The 15997-nt window shown below is 36.4% G+C and overlaps 2 protein-coding genes across 6 annotated transcripts in view; one reads left to right on the top strand and one right to left on the bottom strand.

Moving 5' to 3' along the window:
* Positions 1-7954, bottom strand: part of LOC112053886 (titin) — a 76124-nt gene extending 68170 nt beyond the window's left edge. For 3 of the 5 annotated variants that reach the window (XM_024093482.2, XM_024093484.2, XM_052885373.1), the window contains exon 1: positions 7636-7953. The gene's annotated coding sequence lies outside the window, so the exon portion shown is untranslated. Of the gene's footprint in view, positions 1-7635 lie in introns of all 5 variants that reach the window. The other 2 variants (XM_052885372.1, XM_024093479.2) reach the window with 2 other exon arrangements.
* A 5939-nt stretch (positions 7955-13893) lies between these two features.
* LOC128198742 (uncharacterized) lies at positions 13894-14749 on the top strand. Its single transcript, XM_052885521.1, is given in 5 exon segments — positions 13894-13974; positions 14080-14273; positions 14482-14623; positions 14626-14715; positions 14717-14749. Coding segments are annotated over 5 exon segments (540 nt in total).
* Positions 14750-15997: the final 1248 nt, after the last annotated feature.

The raw sequence follows: 15997 nt of genomic DNA, 5'->3' as shown, positions 1-15997 counted from the left end.
GCTATTGTTAGGTTCATGTTTTATCTATGAATTATTTACTTTACTATGTCAGCAAGTTTTAATTTCATGCCATTGCGGTATAGCTTCAATAATTTCAAAACGTAGTAAGTACCTAAAATTAAAATTGAAATTATCAAAGTAACCATTTCATTATTTGTACCTAAAGCATGCGATGGCCAGACATTATTAAAACTGAAAATTCGTCAACCATACCTACCATAGACAAATAGAGAGGACGACTACGGAGTTTAGACTGTGGTGGGTTTGGGGCTAGCTAGGACCCTTGAAGCCTTTTAAGGGTCCAGAATGTAATTTCTAAAATTGCCTCAAAATGAGTAAAAAATATTTGTTATTATGTATTTTAGTCATCGCCAGACGCTTAGCTAGGAGGAAATCGTTAACTTATTTTCTATCACATACAAAAATACGTATACGTAACTATCGTGAGATGTATTACATTGCTTTTAAAGGACAACCTCGTGCAAATAACCGACGGATAGATTCGAAACTCACTGCGTTATAATACGTCTCGCTTTTAGAAGTTTTAAGCCCTAACAGCTCAACGGTAAGGGCAGAGTAAAGATATACGGGTGCAGCCTGCAGAACTCGCACTGGGAGGTCACGGGTTCGATTCCCGCCAGCTGGCCCATTGTCGTACCTGCTGCTGTCTTTGCAACTCCTTGCCGAGGAACGAAATAATAATTAATATTGGTCATATTAATTAAAAGAAATATTATGCTAAATATTATCTCGAAAAAATTCAGTTGGCTAAAATTTAGTGTATTTATTGAATCAACAAAATAATATATGTACCAAGCAGCTTGTAATTATTTTATCAGTTACAGTTGTTAATTTATGGAAAAACCTTGAAAGTACTGTTACTCGATAATACATATAGACAATATTTTATTGAAAAAAATACATTACCCAATTAATTTGATAATTTCCAAAACGGTTGATATGTGTACAAGCAACGGTAAGTTTTCGATTAATTATATCGCTAACCTAGAATAGCGTCCTTGTCGAAATGTGTCAATATTTACTTTTAATTAAATAAGTACTTCGTTCGGTTTATAGAGAATTTTTGTGACACCGCTCTCGAATTCATATTAGCCTGTGAATATTTTCTGCGAATATATGAGAAATAATGTCACCGACCCTACGGAAAGCAACTTAAGGGTCTCTAGCGAGCGAGCAGTTTAACAATTCTACTACGACTAAGAGATAAGAATAATCAGAAGTGGGATGAGTGTTTACGAATCACGTAGCGTGAGTGCAAGGTGCATGTCACCCGAGTCCTCACGGCCGCGCCGCCCGGTGCACTCCGGCCCGCACATATATGCACATGTAAGTGCACAAGAACCTGCCACAATGGCGCCGCAGAGCGTGACAGGCGAGTCGTCACATGAGCCACTAATTACTAGAACGCTACTTGATTTCATTTGAAACTTTGTGAAATATCTGTTTCTTAGGAAACAACCTTTCCAAAGCAATTAGAAATGTAGTTTATATTACTGAGAAGTCCTGTCTAACTGTCTGTAATTAGGTTCAGGACTAATTTGATTGTAAGCCGTGGCTTACTAGCAAATACTAGTAACCTAAGCATTTAAAGTCAATATTAATAACATGGTGCAGAGTCAAACATAATCATGATAAGCCCTGCATTGGAAAAGCATGACGTGTCTGAGCTTCAAATACTAACGAAAAAATGCTTGGTCAGTTGCAGTTTGCCAGTAAAGCTGTTTTTATCAACAGCTAAGTGTGGCTTAGTAGTAAAATATTAACACTGAATTGCTAATCGACTAATTTTTGCACAAAGAACCGAAAAAACAAATATATATGTACCGAAAAAACTAATGCAGCAACATAATACTAATAAACAGCGACTTGCTGTTACAATCAGCAGAAAGTAGAAACTAAATTAAAACGGCATGCACCGAAAATATATGAGCAGACAGTTTAACACTCAACACAAGAATATAGTTCGATAAATTGATCTGCAGATCTCAGATGATCTGCTGATACGGAGAATGTGCCAGTCGACGACTGTACCGCGCTAGGGTTGACACACAGATTTAAATATAATTATAATATAGTCCACCACCACTGCATTGATATATTTGGTGCCATATAACTCGAAAAAACTTAAGTTTCTGTATCAAACGGTCATCATTCCGAAATTTGAACTACAACCTTTTGAACTATCGCCATATTCCATTTTGTATCGACTATCGTACAAGTATTTTCTTTTCTTTTCTGAGCGTGTAATACTGCTAGATAATACACTGTAATACACTGCACCGGGGGTTTTGGACGAGCGCAAAAGCATCGCCTGGTGTGGGCGAAGGCAGAAGAAGAGATGGGCGGAAACATTTTGATTTTGAGTAACAACAAATACGAGCAAATTCAAGTGAATTTCCCAAAAGTAATTACTAAATTTTTTCAAGTAGGTATTTTTTTTTAATAGGTGGCAACCGCAGGCCCGACGTAAGAACAAAAGGTTCAAGGGGTCGGCGGCATTACAGAACCTATCGATTCCGAGAACAGATATACGATAAGCGATCCGAGTTGCTTAATCCTTAATGTTACTGCCATCACTTGTATAATTTTAACCATTGACTTACATTACATATAGCAAGCACAAAGATACAAGTCAACGATTTTAACAGATAGGTAAATATGTAAAGTCACTTATAAGAAAGAAGAAGGAGAAAAAGCAGGTAAAGAACAATAACTATCAGGCGTTCACATCTGAGGATGCTAAGGTTTCGGAGTGAAACGAAGGTTCACTCCACGCGGGATCACCTGTCCTAATTTGACATAATAACTTCAATTTAAAAGCCAAATTACTAAAATACATAATTATTGTAATTATAAGTCATTAATAAGTAATCAACTATTTTAACGGGCACTAAATAAAAGCATAATATATCACGGAGCGCCTCACACAGCCGAAACAGTCAAAAACTTCATTAGTACCGTTACATTCATTTTTGCTTTCCATACAATAGCTTCAACCATTTCTCACAATACAATTATGCGAGCATTTTGTATGAGGCGGTCATGAGGCGGCAGACATCTTTCCCGCATTCGTTCGTCATCGTTTCATTCTTTGAATGATTTTTAATTAATAGCAAGTCTATCTGAACGGCAAATTCGACCTGTCTGTTTTAATTAAGTTTTAATTTGTATATATTTTTAATTACTCACATATTTTAATTGCAGATTCAAACAAACTGGTTGGAACGCTTAACTAAAGGACCAGAGTTAACAAGTTGTAGTTAAATTAAATACTGCATAGTTGAAAATTCAAAAGAGAGAGTAACTAATTAATAGTTGAGATATCTTATAAGAATTAGAATTATGTTTATGCATCCACTTAGAGTTTATATCCACTCATTGAGCTTTAAAAAGGTGAAGAAATTCCTATTATAATTGAAAAATATGATGATGATACATACTACATACATACTCGTAGTATGTGGAAACAGGAAAACCAATAGCTATGAAGAACAGAAATCCTCAGTGTCAAATATGCAGTGGGCTGTCAATCTGAGGGAGAGGTGTTGAGCCTCATGTGCCTGTAATTACACCGGGATCCAAAGCATTTGAATCGAAACACACCGATGCTACTAAGCAACAGGTATACGTACATCTTTAGGAGAGCTCCATCACCAAGAACTCTGCTACGCTAAAATACACAAAAATATGCATTTTCGCGACTCAGTAGTAAAGTATTTTAAGTAAAAAAAATATTTTATAGTAAATATTAAAAAACTGATGAAATATGGATCAATTTCAATGTTTCAAAAGATAAATTGCACACAAGCAACTCCTACATCAAGTTATAAGAAAGGAAGAATGAAAATCTGGGGGCGTCATCTATTTCTAGATACTCCGGTCTGAGTGAAACCTTTGTTTTCCCTGGTTGTGTCGTCAGTTTTCCATGAAGTAGGTTTTCATTTGGCATAGTGGTATTAAGCGTGCCGCCATAAGTTGGAAACATCCTAAATAGGTTAAGTGACTGTCTATTTTATGTTAACGTTCTGCGACTTAGAAAAGCATTAGTTATTAAAAGGCCGAAAAGTAATTTTTTTAGTGTGTTTAGGTATGTATGTAGAATGAAGATATGTAATTCGTATATTCTGAATGTCTATTCTGATCATTCTCCAGAGTTATTTAAATTGACCTGATGACGAATTATAAATACTGGTCAAACAATGCTCTGTTGATATGCACGCAGTCAAATGTATGCGTCGACTCCAATACGTGCCCGTATCTGCAAACAATACTCCTTGATGACACTGCCAAGGCGTGACGTCACGAACATGCAACCTTGTGGGGTGAAACACTACTTTTTATAGGAAACGACGCTTCGTCGTTTGCTTGAAATTCTGTTTTCACAAATCCCGTTGGATTTACTACTTTCTCCCGGATAAAAAGAAAAATCTTCGGCTCTAATGTATCTCTACACTTAGGTACTTAAATTTATTAAAATTGATTCAGTGGTTTAACCATTAAAGGAAAACAGACAGACAGATTCTGTGTAGCCTAAAGTAGAAGTCTAGAAACTGCACAGTGTGTGAAAGGACATGGCTAGGGTGTAGGTATGCCGCAGAAAATGTACGCTTTAGATGTATTAAGGGCTGGATCTTTAAAAATACATAATAAACCTTCTAAAGCCACGAGGGTAAAGTACACAGATATCTACTGTACCTACCTACTTACCTTTTGGAGCAAGAGAGGACTGATTCTCAACTTTTCTAACATCACGAATGTCTGACTAATACTGGGGTATGGAGTTGTAAAGGAGTAACCTATTGACATCTTAATATAAGAACAACAACTAGTTTGCTATTTCCCGCGAATGGCTCGAATAAGAAGCCAAAAAGAAGCGCAAACTTAAAAGCTATATCTGGTTACAGCAAAATGAGAAATTGGAATATTAATAAATTATTCAGAACACTTTAGTAACTTTTATCTTCAATACGAAATTTCCTTTTAAGTAATGCCTATTTTTTTATTTTGTTTGACGAAAGTCAATGAAGTCACGCACAAAGGAAATGTTTCTATAAACCTAGTTAGAGCTGAAATAGAGGACAAAAGAGATAGCTGTTAAGCTGTCACTTGTTGCCTAACGTCTGATAAGAGCCTGTTTACTAAATATTGGTGGACATCTTGTTGACGTCATCATTGCGCATACTCTAAGAATTTTATCTGACTACCTACCTACCGTAATGTTTTTACCGATTCATATTTCTAATTATACAGCCATTGTCACCCTTTATGTCATTGCACCTTGTTGTATTTTACCTCAAATAGTTAGTAGTTATTAAAGCAGGAAACAACAACTCTTTAGCGTCTGACAAAATTATAAAGTGAACTCTCTCTCTCTTTAATTAATTCGCCGGATGTAAATTCGCAAAATATAGCGGACCCAGCTTGGACACTTCCGAAAATAATTACTATTTAACACATTACGAAAAGTCAAAAATATAGTAACCGTTACAAATAAACTTTAAGGATTTCCGGCAAAGGTTTCATTAAGCTACAAGAAGCGACTGAAGACATGATTTCTCAAATTTTTCTAATGAAATAAGCCTTACATTTGTAAGGTAAATAAGGCTTATTTCTTCAGAATAATTTCGTTTGTTTTTGATAACATTTTAAGAAAGAGTATCAGAGAGATAGCCCAGTGGATTTGACCTCTGCCTCCGATTTCGGAGGAAGTGGGTTTGAATCCGGTCCGGGGCATGCACCTCCAACTTTTCAGTTGTGTGCATTTTAAGAAATTAAATATCACGTGTGATATTTAATTTCTTAAAATGCACACAACTCAATCGGTGAAGGAAAACATCGTGAGAAAACCTGCATACCAGAGAATTTCTTAATTCTCTGCGTGTGTGAAGTCTGCCAATCCGCATTGGGCCAGCGTGGTGGACTATTGGCCTAACCCCTCTCATTCTGAGAGGAGACTCGAGCTCAGCAGTGAGCCGTTTATGGGTTGATAACGATAACAATGACGATCAGAGAGAGCTGTAGCTACCTTCCAAACATTCCATTATCCATAGTGTTCCAACTGTAATATTGTTTCTAAGTGTAATCTATAAATCCAAAATAAACTAAGTCAAGTATGTAATACATTAACATTATATTCGCAGAACTTAGGAATGAATTGCTGCACATATAGGTAATTTGGTATTTAGGCAGCTCTAAGTAACTTTGCGAGAAGTTGATAGCAAAAACCAACCACCTGTTTAAACGAGTATCTAACATGTAACTACAAATAAATACATTAATTTATTAATTAAAAAAGTAAGTAGGTAGCTGAATTTACTGAGGAACTTTGTTACAGTCTGAGCCGCGTTTGAAACAGTCTTTGTTTAACGTGAAGCTAACACGAAAACCTACTACATAAACAATAAAAACCCATTGATAGCAATTAGTGTCCGTCCTTTTTTATAGAATTACAAACCCTTTGTAAAGCGCAGTTTATAATCTAAAGGCGTTTGTATTGGAAGCGCTCGATTTACATGTTTCCCATAACATTCAACGGCATGTAATAACAATAAATTCCAGGAGATATCGATAAAGAAACAATCTGATTTCCGGTTTCTTTGTTGATGTTAATTCTTCGACAAAAAGAACTGCAAGTTCCTACCTACTACTTAGTAGGAACTTACCTTCTCAACATATTTAACATGGTAGTGCTGATAGAAGATGACAATAAGAATAAGATTATTATTAAGATGAGAGTTGAGACTTGAGACCTGACAATCGTGACCTTAAAAGATCGAAGAAACTTAAATTTAATATTAATAGTGATGAATTTAAGGTCAAAGATATCCAAGGTGAGGGTGTACAGATTTTGAAAATAGTAGGTATTAAAAAATATTTAAAAATATCCTAATAATAGTAAAAGTAAGTGGTTATTGAGTGTATTGATAAGAATTTAATAATTTTCTTAAATTTAAAAATCTAATTATGTAATTTAGAAATCAAATTCAGGGAGGTAGAATAAAAAAAAATCATGACATTAAACTCTAGTTGTAATAAAGAAAGAAATCAATAAACGAAAAAGAAGTAAGTTAAGTACCCTCAATTAATGATAAATACAAATAAAAATGTAAACGCATAAGTTTCAATGCAGCTTGATTTTTTCTATTCATGAAGTTTATTTCTACTTTCCTATAGGTAATTCCTATTAGACTGCTAATGCAACTCAAGAATAATCCACAAAAAAGAAGACATTTTTATTCATTTCATAATTATGGGAGGTACCGCTGCATTCATTTTACAAAATAAATCGTATATATGCTGGCTTAGACCTACCTTATGCATTTAGAGTCTAGACTTATAGATACTGGTTTAAAGCTACGAAAACATACGTAACTTGATGTATTAGTTAGTAAAGGAGAAGGTACCTAACTACCTAGGTAGCTATAGTAAATACTACTTGTATTATTTATAAATCGACCGTTACAATTCAAAACTAAAGTCAAAATAAAAAACTACCTCATTGACAACAGAACACGGTGAATACATAAATCACACCGGCCGGTAACAGTAGCAGCCGAATTCCATAAGTCGACCCGCAAAATGTTTGTATATAGTATAACCATGTAGGTGACTCACCTGTCCGCCGGTCCTGCGCCTAACACATTTAACTTGGCGCTCCGTCACTCGCAGTCTTTAGATTATCACCTTATATGTTAATTCGCTAATTAATGAAGCTCACATATGTTATTGCAAAGCGGTTAGTTCGATATTAATGTTTAAGTTTATTAATTTTAAGTTATGCGCGGAATGGTCGCGGATTCGTTTCGTTCGTGTCGGCCGCCGTGCACTTTTTGGGGTCACTCGGGGTCAGGTCGGATGGTATGCTGCTACATACGGTACGTGCGACGCGGTCGGCGTCCGAGCGATCACTGCGGTGTGCGTGCGCGACTGCGCGAGGCTTCGAGTCGGTGGGATGCGCCGGCGCAGCTCCTGCCTCCCTGTCCCGCAGGCTTTCGTGCCCTCGAGATGAGACCTAGCGTTCTGAGAACCCGGCGGCGCGGCCACACCGACGCGATAGTGATGTGCCAGCCTACGCAGATTATGTGAAGTCGAAATCGAACAGAAAGGCCAAGGTTGCACTTTATATGCTTACTTATTATAAACTGTATTGCGTAATGTTATGATTAATTTGCTTTTTACTGCACATCCGCTAATGTTTCCACTTTGTGTTTTATTTTAGTAAAAAAAATTGTCTACCTCCAATTCTAAGCAAATATATATTCTAAGTATATAGATTGTCACACTGTCTTTAATTTTTTTTTGTTCATCTAGGGGATGAAAAATATGGGAAACCCGATTGCCACGACGATTTCCTTCCTAAACTATCTAGGTACTTAAAATAAAACTGTAACAGGTTCTTGTACAGTGTACATTGAAGATATTTTGAAAATTTTTGTTAGGGGACTTAAACTGAATCCAATTTACTTTATACAGGATGTCCCGTCATTAATGGATAAAATGCAAATGGTAGATAATTAGTATCTAAAACGAATTTGAATAGTTTTCCAAAAATCCCTAGGGTGACCAAGTTATATATTTTTTTATCAGATTTTTCAAATTGGATGGTGTATCTACCATTTGCATTTTATCTATTAAATTACGGGACACATGTATACATATAGGCATATACTTTTTTTTCTTGACTGTCTGTCTTTTTGTCGACCGGGGATACATATGTTTTCTGTGCTGACACTACTGAACAAATTACAATAAACTTCGCACTATTTATACCATAATAAGAAAAAGAATAAAATATACTTTTGTCGCGAAAATAAAATCAGAAAGGGGTGAAATAGGGGTTGAAAGTTTACATCGATTTTCACGCGGAAAAAGCCGCGGACGTCCGCTAGTAATAAATACAATAATATTCACTCGTTCACTCGCTCACTAATTCGCTCAGAAACACACCGGACCCGTTTCGTAAGATACATTGAGTTTCGCTGTACTCCTCACTAGAAAAGAAAGAAATCACTCAATCTTTCAACTGTGGAGCTATCGCTGCACTTCGTTTCTTGCTAGCTTACGACGTAGTTGTTGCAAGAAAATAATATTCTTTAAGTGATCTAGTCTGTAGTAGATCGTTACAGAATATTTTCGTAGTACGAGACGACTTAACTAATGTTTTAGAGCTGCAGCAGTGCCGTTTGGAACAGCTTCTCTAGTTCGTAGTGCATGCATAGTAACTCAATGGTAAGATGGGCTTATCTCAGACCATCAATAACGTTGTCAGAGAGCCGCGCACTAACAATGGACACTTGAGAGAGATCGGAATAGATTTATAGAATTATTGAATTTGGCGACGTTCAATATAGACGACATATTAGCTGACATAGCGCTGTTACACATAGAATCGCAATTAGTGCAAGCGAAGTTTTTAATACTGAAATAGTTGACGGAATAAGCAGATGGACCTAATTTTGAACCTATAGGTAATTTTTACTTTTTTTTGGAGTTTACTCCTTAAGAATCGAGTTTTCATTCGATGAACGAATGACAGCGTTACGTTTTTGTGCGCAACCTATTCTACGCACCTTTCACTTTTCAGGCGTTAGTATTGAGACGTACATAGTGTATGCTGCAGGGCAACACCTAGTCGATCTGAAAGAGTAATCTCCATTCGTGCGTCGGAGCACGCATTATTTTTGTACCTTTTATGTATTCAGTGAAAGACCGTCGCTAAATAACAATAACACCTTAACATTTTATTACCTATGTTTCAAGTTTCAAAGCCTTTATTATTCCTTACATTTCTATAATTTAACAATGTTTACAACTAAGAAAAGTAACACTTTCAAATTGTTTTTAGTAGGTTAGTCTTATTTCTAATTGATTAATTAAATATATTTAACTATGCAGTAAGGACCCCTCATTGGGTATAGGCCTCCTCCAGCCGATACCATTTAGTTCTATTATTTGCGACTGTGAGCCAATTTCTGCCTGCTAACCGGACAATGTCGTCGGACCAGCGCGACTTTGGTCTGCCTACTTTTCTTTTACCCGGTGGGCCAGGCCACGCGGTAGTTTTTAACGTCCATCGATCGTCTATTAGTCTTGAGACGTGTCCTGCCCACTTAAACTTAAGTTTCAAGGCATATTTCAATGCGTCAGTCAGTTTCGTCTTCCGTCTTATGTCTTCACTTTTTACTTTATATATTTTTCTCAGATTAAGTATGCTCCTCTCCATTGCCCTCTGGCATGTTACAATTTTCATATTTATATTTTTGGTGTGAACCCACGTTTGGCTGGCGTAGGTTAGACAAGGGAGGATGCATGTATCAAATACTGTTTTTTTAAGTTTGAGTGGATAGGATCCTTTCATGATTTCTTTGTGCGCCCAGTATTTGTTCCAACTAGAAGTAATTCGTCGTCTCTCTACTTCTTCTTCTGCACTTGTTACACTTTGATTCTTACATATACCTCGGAAAACAAATTTCATTTATTACCTATGTATGTATAGATAAATTATATTTAGATGGGCCAATTATTTAGTATTTAGAAATAGCTAAAAAATTAATTGTTTTATAACTCACTTTGTATGAGCAGGTATATTGCGTTTCTATTCCTTATGACTCTTTGACAACATTTCGAAAGGATTAAGTTAGAGCCATTAGGAGATGTCGATAACTTTCACTTCGATGTTGACGCTCGGGCACAGAAAACCTACGCTCAGGTAAAAACCAAAGGATATTTTATTTATATCGCATCCAAGTAGAAGTACCTACATAAAAAAAAGAATCAAAAATTAATACCTGTACAGTTAATACATTTATTATTGGTTAACATAAACAAAAAATAATTGTTGCAATGAATTAGGTAAGTAGTAGGAGTATTTATAAGTCGTCTTGTCGGCAAAGGCCTCCTCCAAATTTTTCCAGAGTTTTCTGTTTCGAGCTGTTACGTGACGTACCTATTTATCTCTCTTAGAAAATGTTTCTCCGTGTCCCTCTATGATGTAATATTTTTTGACCTCTTGGTCAAAGTTGGAAACCCATTCTGTTGTTTTTATCCGCGCTAAAGTTATAACCTCTAGTTTCATTATCAAATGGCCCATCATAGATGGTGATCTAAATGGTCCACCAAAGACAGGCATGATATGAGGATATGAAGCTTGTTTGTAAATATGTTGTGGTGTAAGGCGATGTATTATAAATGAAATGTCCGTGTCGAAAGGCGTATGCTTTATTACTGAGCAACTTATACTAGACATCTAATATACCACTACATCTTACCCTTAATAATAAAAAAACATTTCTAGCACATTTTTTTATAAACAGAAATATTTTATTTTATTCTTATTGAGTAGCCAATCTACTGTATGATAAAGATAATGCAGGTAATCAATACAACCTGTATTGATTACCTGCGTTATCTTTATCTAGTGGGCCTACAAGGTCCAAAAATATTTTCTCAAACGTTGAATTTGCTGTTGTAGTTATCATCATTAGCTCATTGAAGCTGGTTGAATGTTTCATGTTTTACTTACAACATAGCTTCTAACATCTTCTTCTAGTCCTAGCCAGTAGTACCACAGAACTTACCCTAATTGTTTACCATTCGCAGAACGCCGGCATGTCCGCTCGATGGTAATATATGATAGTCGTTTAGTATAACAGTTTTTTCGTCTTTGTCCGATATTTTCCTAAGCCTTTAGGGTGATAATGACCGCTTAACGTGTTCTCAGGCGTGCTTTATGCTGAGAATATTTACTGATTTGTTTTAGAAGAAAGATAAACTCAGTATTTCCCAACCCCGACCCTCGTGATCCAAAACCACAGGCTAACCATTGGATCAATGGGGCAAATACAAGTGCACACACGTTACCGCCGCTGTGAAAGAGCTTTGTTCCTACTTACTAGTTAGGAGGCCATGACACACTCGGAATAGGTACATTGATGCAGATGATGTATAAAATAATTAACCATTAACATACCAGAATCCTTGCCAAGGTTTTCTTTTGCATGCATTTACTATGTAACTAGGATCGCGTCTTTGATCAGATTATAAAAACTCAACGTCAAAATCTGCGATCGATCGATTCTAGAAAAAGGACAATGCTACATGCTATGATTTAGTTACAAAAAAATCATAAAAGATCGACTAGACTTTCTGCATGCGTTCTTTAGGCTTAAGCACAGTAGCTAAAGTGTTTTTCGGTCTCTTCTCTATAGAATCTGCTTACCAAACCGGCGGCAGAGTCGCAGCTCACTGTTAGAGCTCAGACTTGACTTTTCAAAGCCTAAGACTTTTCCGTTTAATGTATTAGTTTCCCGCTATTGCCAAAATTTATTAAAATAGGCTCAGTGGCTTAGCCGTGACAGAGAAACATGCAGACTCACTTTCAAATCACACTAATATTATAAAGGATAAAGTTCGTGTGTAAGTCTATGTGTGTGTGTAAGTGTTTTAGTTTGTTCCTCTTATGCGCTGCGGCTACTGAAGCGATTTGGTTGAAAACTGGAATGGAAATGAATTTTACTCTGGATTAACACATAGGCACTTTGCATCCCGGAAAAATTCATTTCCGCGGGATTTGTGAAAAACTACGAAGTCGCGGACGTCCGCTAGTTAATTATTAATTTTAATAAAAAAAAGGTCTTATAAGTACCTACCTATTATGTCACTAAAACATGAATTGTAGAATATATTAATTGTTGAAGTAGGTACTTAACAATGATTACCATAACGATATAAAGTTAGTTTAATTGATTTTAAAATATATACTTTATGTGTGTACGAGTATTTAGCCATTAACGTTTAATATTTATTGTTCGGAATTTTTTTTTTATTGAACAGCATTTAATAATCTTACACGACATTAACTACTTAAGGACAGTTATTTAAAGAATGTTAACACAAACTGTGCTCCAATTACACCGACCCCAATATGTACAATTAATTAAAACGATAATAGCTTAAACGAAATGCTTAATTTATGATTAAATGAACTCGCTCTTTAAAATTATAATATGGTAATAAGGCGCAGGCAATTAGTGTTTTTAATAAATTAACCTATTGGCTTAGGCCTATTGACTTTTAGGCCTAGGCCTATTGACTCGTGGGCCTAACATGAGCCATACACATAATAACTCGTGAATAGAAAAAGACATATTGTCATCCAACATCTAATAGCAATAGTTTTAAAATATCTAGGTATCGCTCTTACTTAACTCTCAATAGAACGAAACAGCTGAAAAGATTTTTGATTGCGCCGCTATTCGTCGACATTTGCGTCTCTCTCCCTCGTCTTGTCATAATTATGTCGGGGTGTACATCTTTGGCCATAATATATTCCATTGGTTTCCATTTTATTCTCTATTTAAATATAACTTTACTGCCTTCTTTGAGTTCTATAAGTATTGTGCTGCGTATTATTGTATTTTTTTATATAGGAATTCTGAGAAACAGCCTGAAGTTGGGAATTTGGTGGTTCTACACTCCCGCACCCCGTGTCTCACTGTTGAGAATACGTTAGACATTAACACGTTCAGTGCGAAACCAGATCGAAAAGACCTGGTTCGTATCTCGCTTGCAGTGCGGCTATGAAAAGTATAGACTTCTCTATCTTGCGAAAGACATTACTTTAATTTGGTTCGGTGGACGAAAGAGACGGATGTATATCTAAGATGTGTTATTATATTAGAGTCCAATGGTGTACCTACCTTAATACCAGGTTTTTTTGACCTGGTAGCGCACTGAAGATATATAGTTTTAATCACAGTGCGGGACCAGGTCAAATCTATCTTGTACTCCACGCACCTTGTACCGCACCCTGCGCTAGCTCCGCGCGGCCAGTGTTGTGAACGCATTCGATAAAACGCACGCGTCGTTGACAACATGGCGTCGAGGGCGAAGCGATGTCACAATAAAATTAATTTGAAGTACGACAGTGATGATGGATTAATTAATCAGAAACAGGTAAGTCTTTAACACTATTTAACTAAGTAAATATAAGTTGTTATATTTTACGTACCTACCTATTTTTCTGTTAATTTCAATATTATTGTGTTGTTTCTAACAATCTAAAAATGAGTGAAGTGGTGGAGGAAAGTAATACTGGAGTTGTTATTTGGGACAGCTCTTGTTAATGCCTGGAGGGTACAACGGCCAACCCAAGTGGCCAAGTGCGGAAAGGGCCCGGGAATAAGAAGAAGAAGAAGAAATGATCCATTTATAATTCAATTAATGATGGAAATAAAATACCAAAGCTCCAATTAGTGGAAAAGGTTATCGCAGCTCTATCAGAAAAGGACGTTGACAATAATACAGGTAAATATTCAATGTAACTGACGACAAAAACACTCACACAACAAACATTCATACAAATATTCAAAATTTATACAAACATACATACATCCATACATACATACATACACAAATATAAACGCAAACAAACATACAAGCATACCTATACAAATTCACAAGCAGGCACGCATACTACACTACACTACACGTTTCTCACATAACACCATGCAATATTTTTCATAATAAGGTACCAAAAGCTAACAAGCATCATCTGGTGAAGGGTTCAAAGAAGAGGAATTGCGTTGTAAATTGTGAAGAAAATGACATGAGAAGCTCCGAACCTTTTTAACAAGTCGCGAAGCCGATAGAAAAGTAAAAAAAGTTATCACAGAATGTGTTGCATGTAAGATAAATCTTTTGTTTGGACTGTTTTAATGAGAAACATTAAACTGTAAAAGTTTTTAGCTACATTAAAATTTAATTAAAACCATCGATATTATTACTTTACATCCCTAGAATATGCACAAATCTTCCTGTGTTCAGTGCAGCACCGTGTGCATAAAACCCTGGTTTTTTATTATTGCTATATATTCAAAACTAAAAGGGCTGTTTACGTACGCCTTTAGATTTATGTCAATCAATTCATCATTTATGATATTCAAAGCAAAAAATCCATAAATAATTGGATTTGAAGCAAAAAACAGGATTTTAGTTTCTATAGCGATACTGGGTCTAAAACGCCCGGTACCGCCATAATGGTAGTTTTACCTCCGGGTCTTTTACACCTGGTACCGCAGGAACTGAAATAATAGAAAAATCCCCACCGCATTGAACGTGTTAAGCGAATTCATTATCACTTACATTTGGTATACCTATATTATTATAAAGTGTAACGAAATATCACTTTATCTTAACAATTCGCAGGCAGCGCGGTGGGACTCAACCAGTCCGGTGTTCCGTACGGCGCAAGACCCTGTACTAACTGGGCCCATAAGACTGTTGATGATAAGAAACAAATACCTACTCTTGTATGCGCTGGCCCTTACCCGTGGCAAAAGTAATTAAAAGCCAACTTAAAGTGCAGTAGGCGTAAGGAAAACTGTTTAAAAATATAAATGTGTCGAACATCACCGAGGTCGGCGTGAGTCAGCCGTGCTGCGCCGGTCGGCTCGTGTGTTGGGCTGTGTACAGCTATAGCTAGTCATAGCTTGATGAAGCCTAAGGCAGGTAGCGCACTAGGCGGCCACGACCACGACCGGTGAAGCGGCCAATGCCGGGATACAACTACTGATGTGGTTGGTTTTCTGCACACGCAGCATTCGCAGTCACAGAGCAACTGATGAGTTTCTTGCGGCTGTTCTCAGCAGAACCTGCCTTCCGAACCGATGGTAGTCTTTACAAATAGCCAAACATGATGTTTTCAAAAGTTTTTGTAAACTGAGCCTACTTGAAATAAATGAATTTTCAATTTGACTGACAGAACTAGCGTGAGCACTCACAGCAATCTATATGTAGCTTTTTTATATTGCCATGACTTTTTTAGACCAATATTCCCATTCCCAACTAATGGGAAAGACTGTTAGTAGTAGATACAAGCATATTCCAGAAGCGGGTTCGGACCTGTACACTTGTATCTGCAATAAATATATTGATTGACTGACCACGACCTCTCGGTGATGAGTCCGCCCTCTTTACC

This window comes from Bicyclus anynana, chromosome 14, assembly GCF_947172395.1.
Source record: "Bicyclus anynana chromosome 14, ilBicAnyn1.1, whole genome shotgun sequence".
In the NCBI taxonomy this organism is placed as follows: domain Eukaryota; kingdom Metazoa; phylum Arthropoda; class Insecta; order Lepidoptera; family Nymphalidae; genus Bicyclus; species Bicyclus anynana.
The sequence above is the reverse complement of the archived record's forward strand: the minus strand, read 5'-3'. Positions and strand labels throughout refer to the sequence as shown.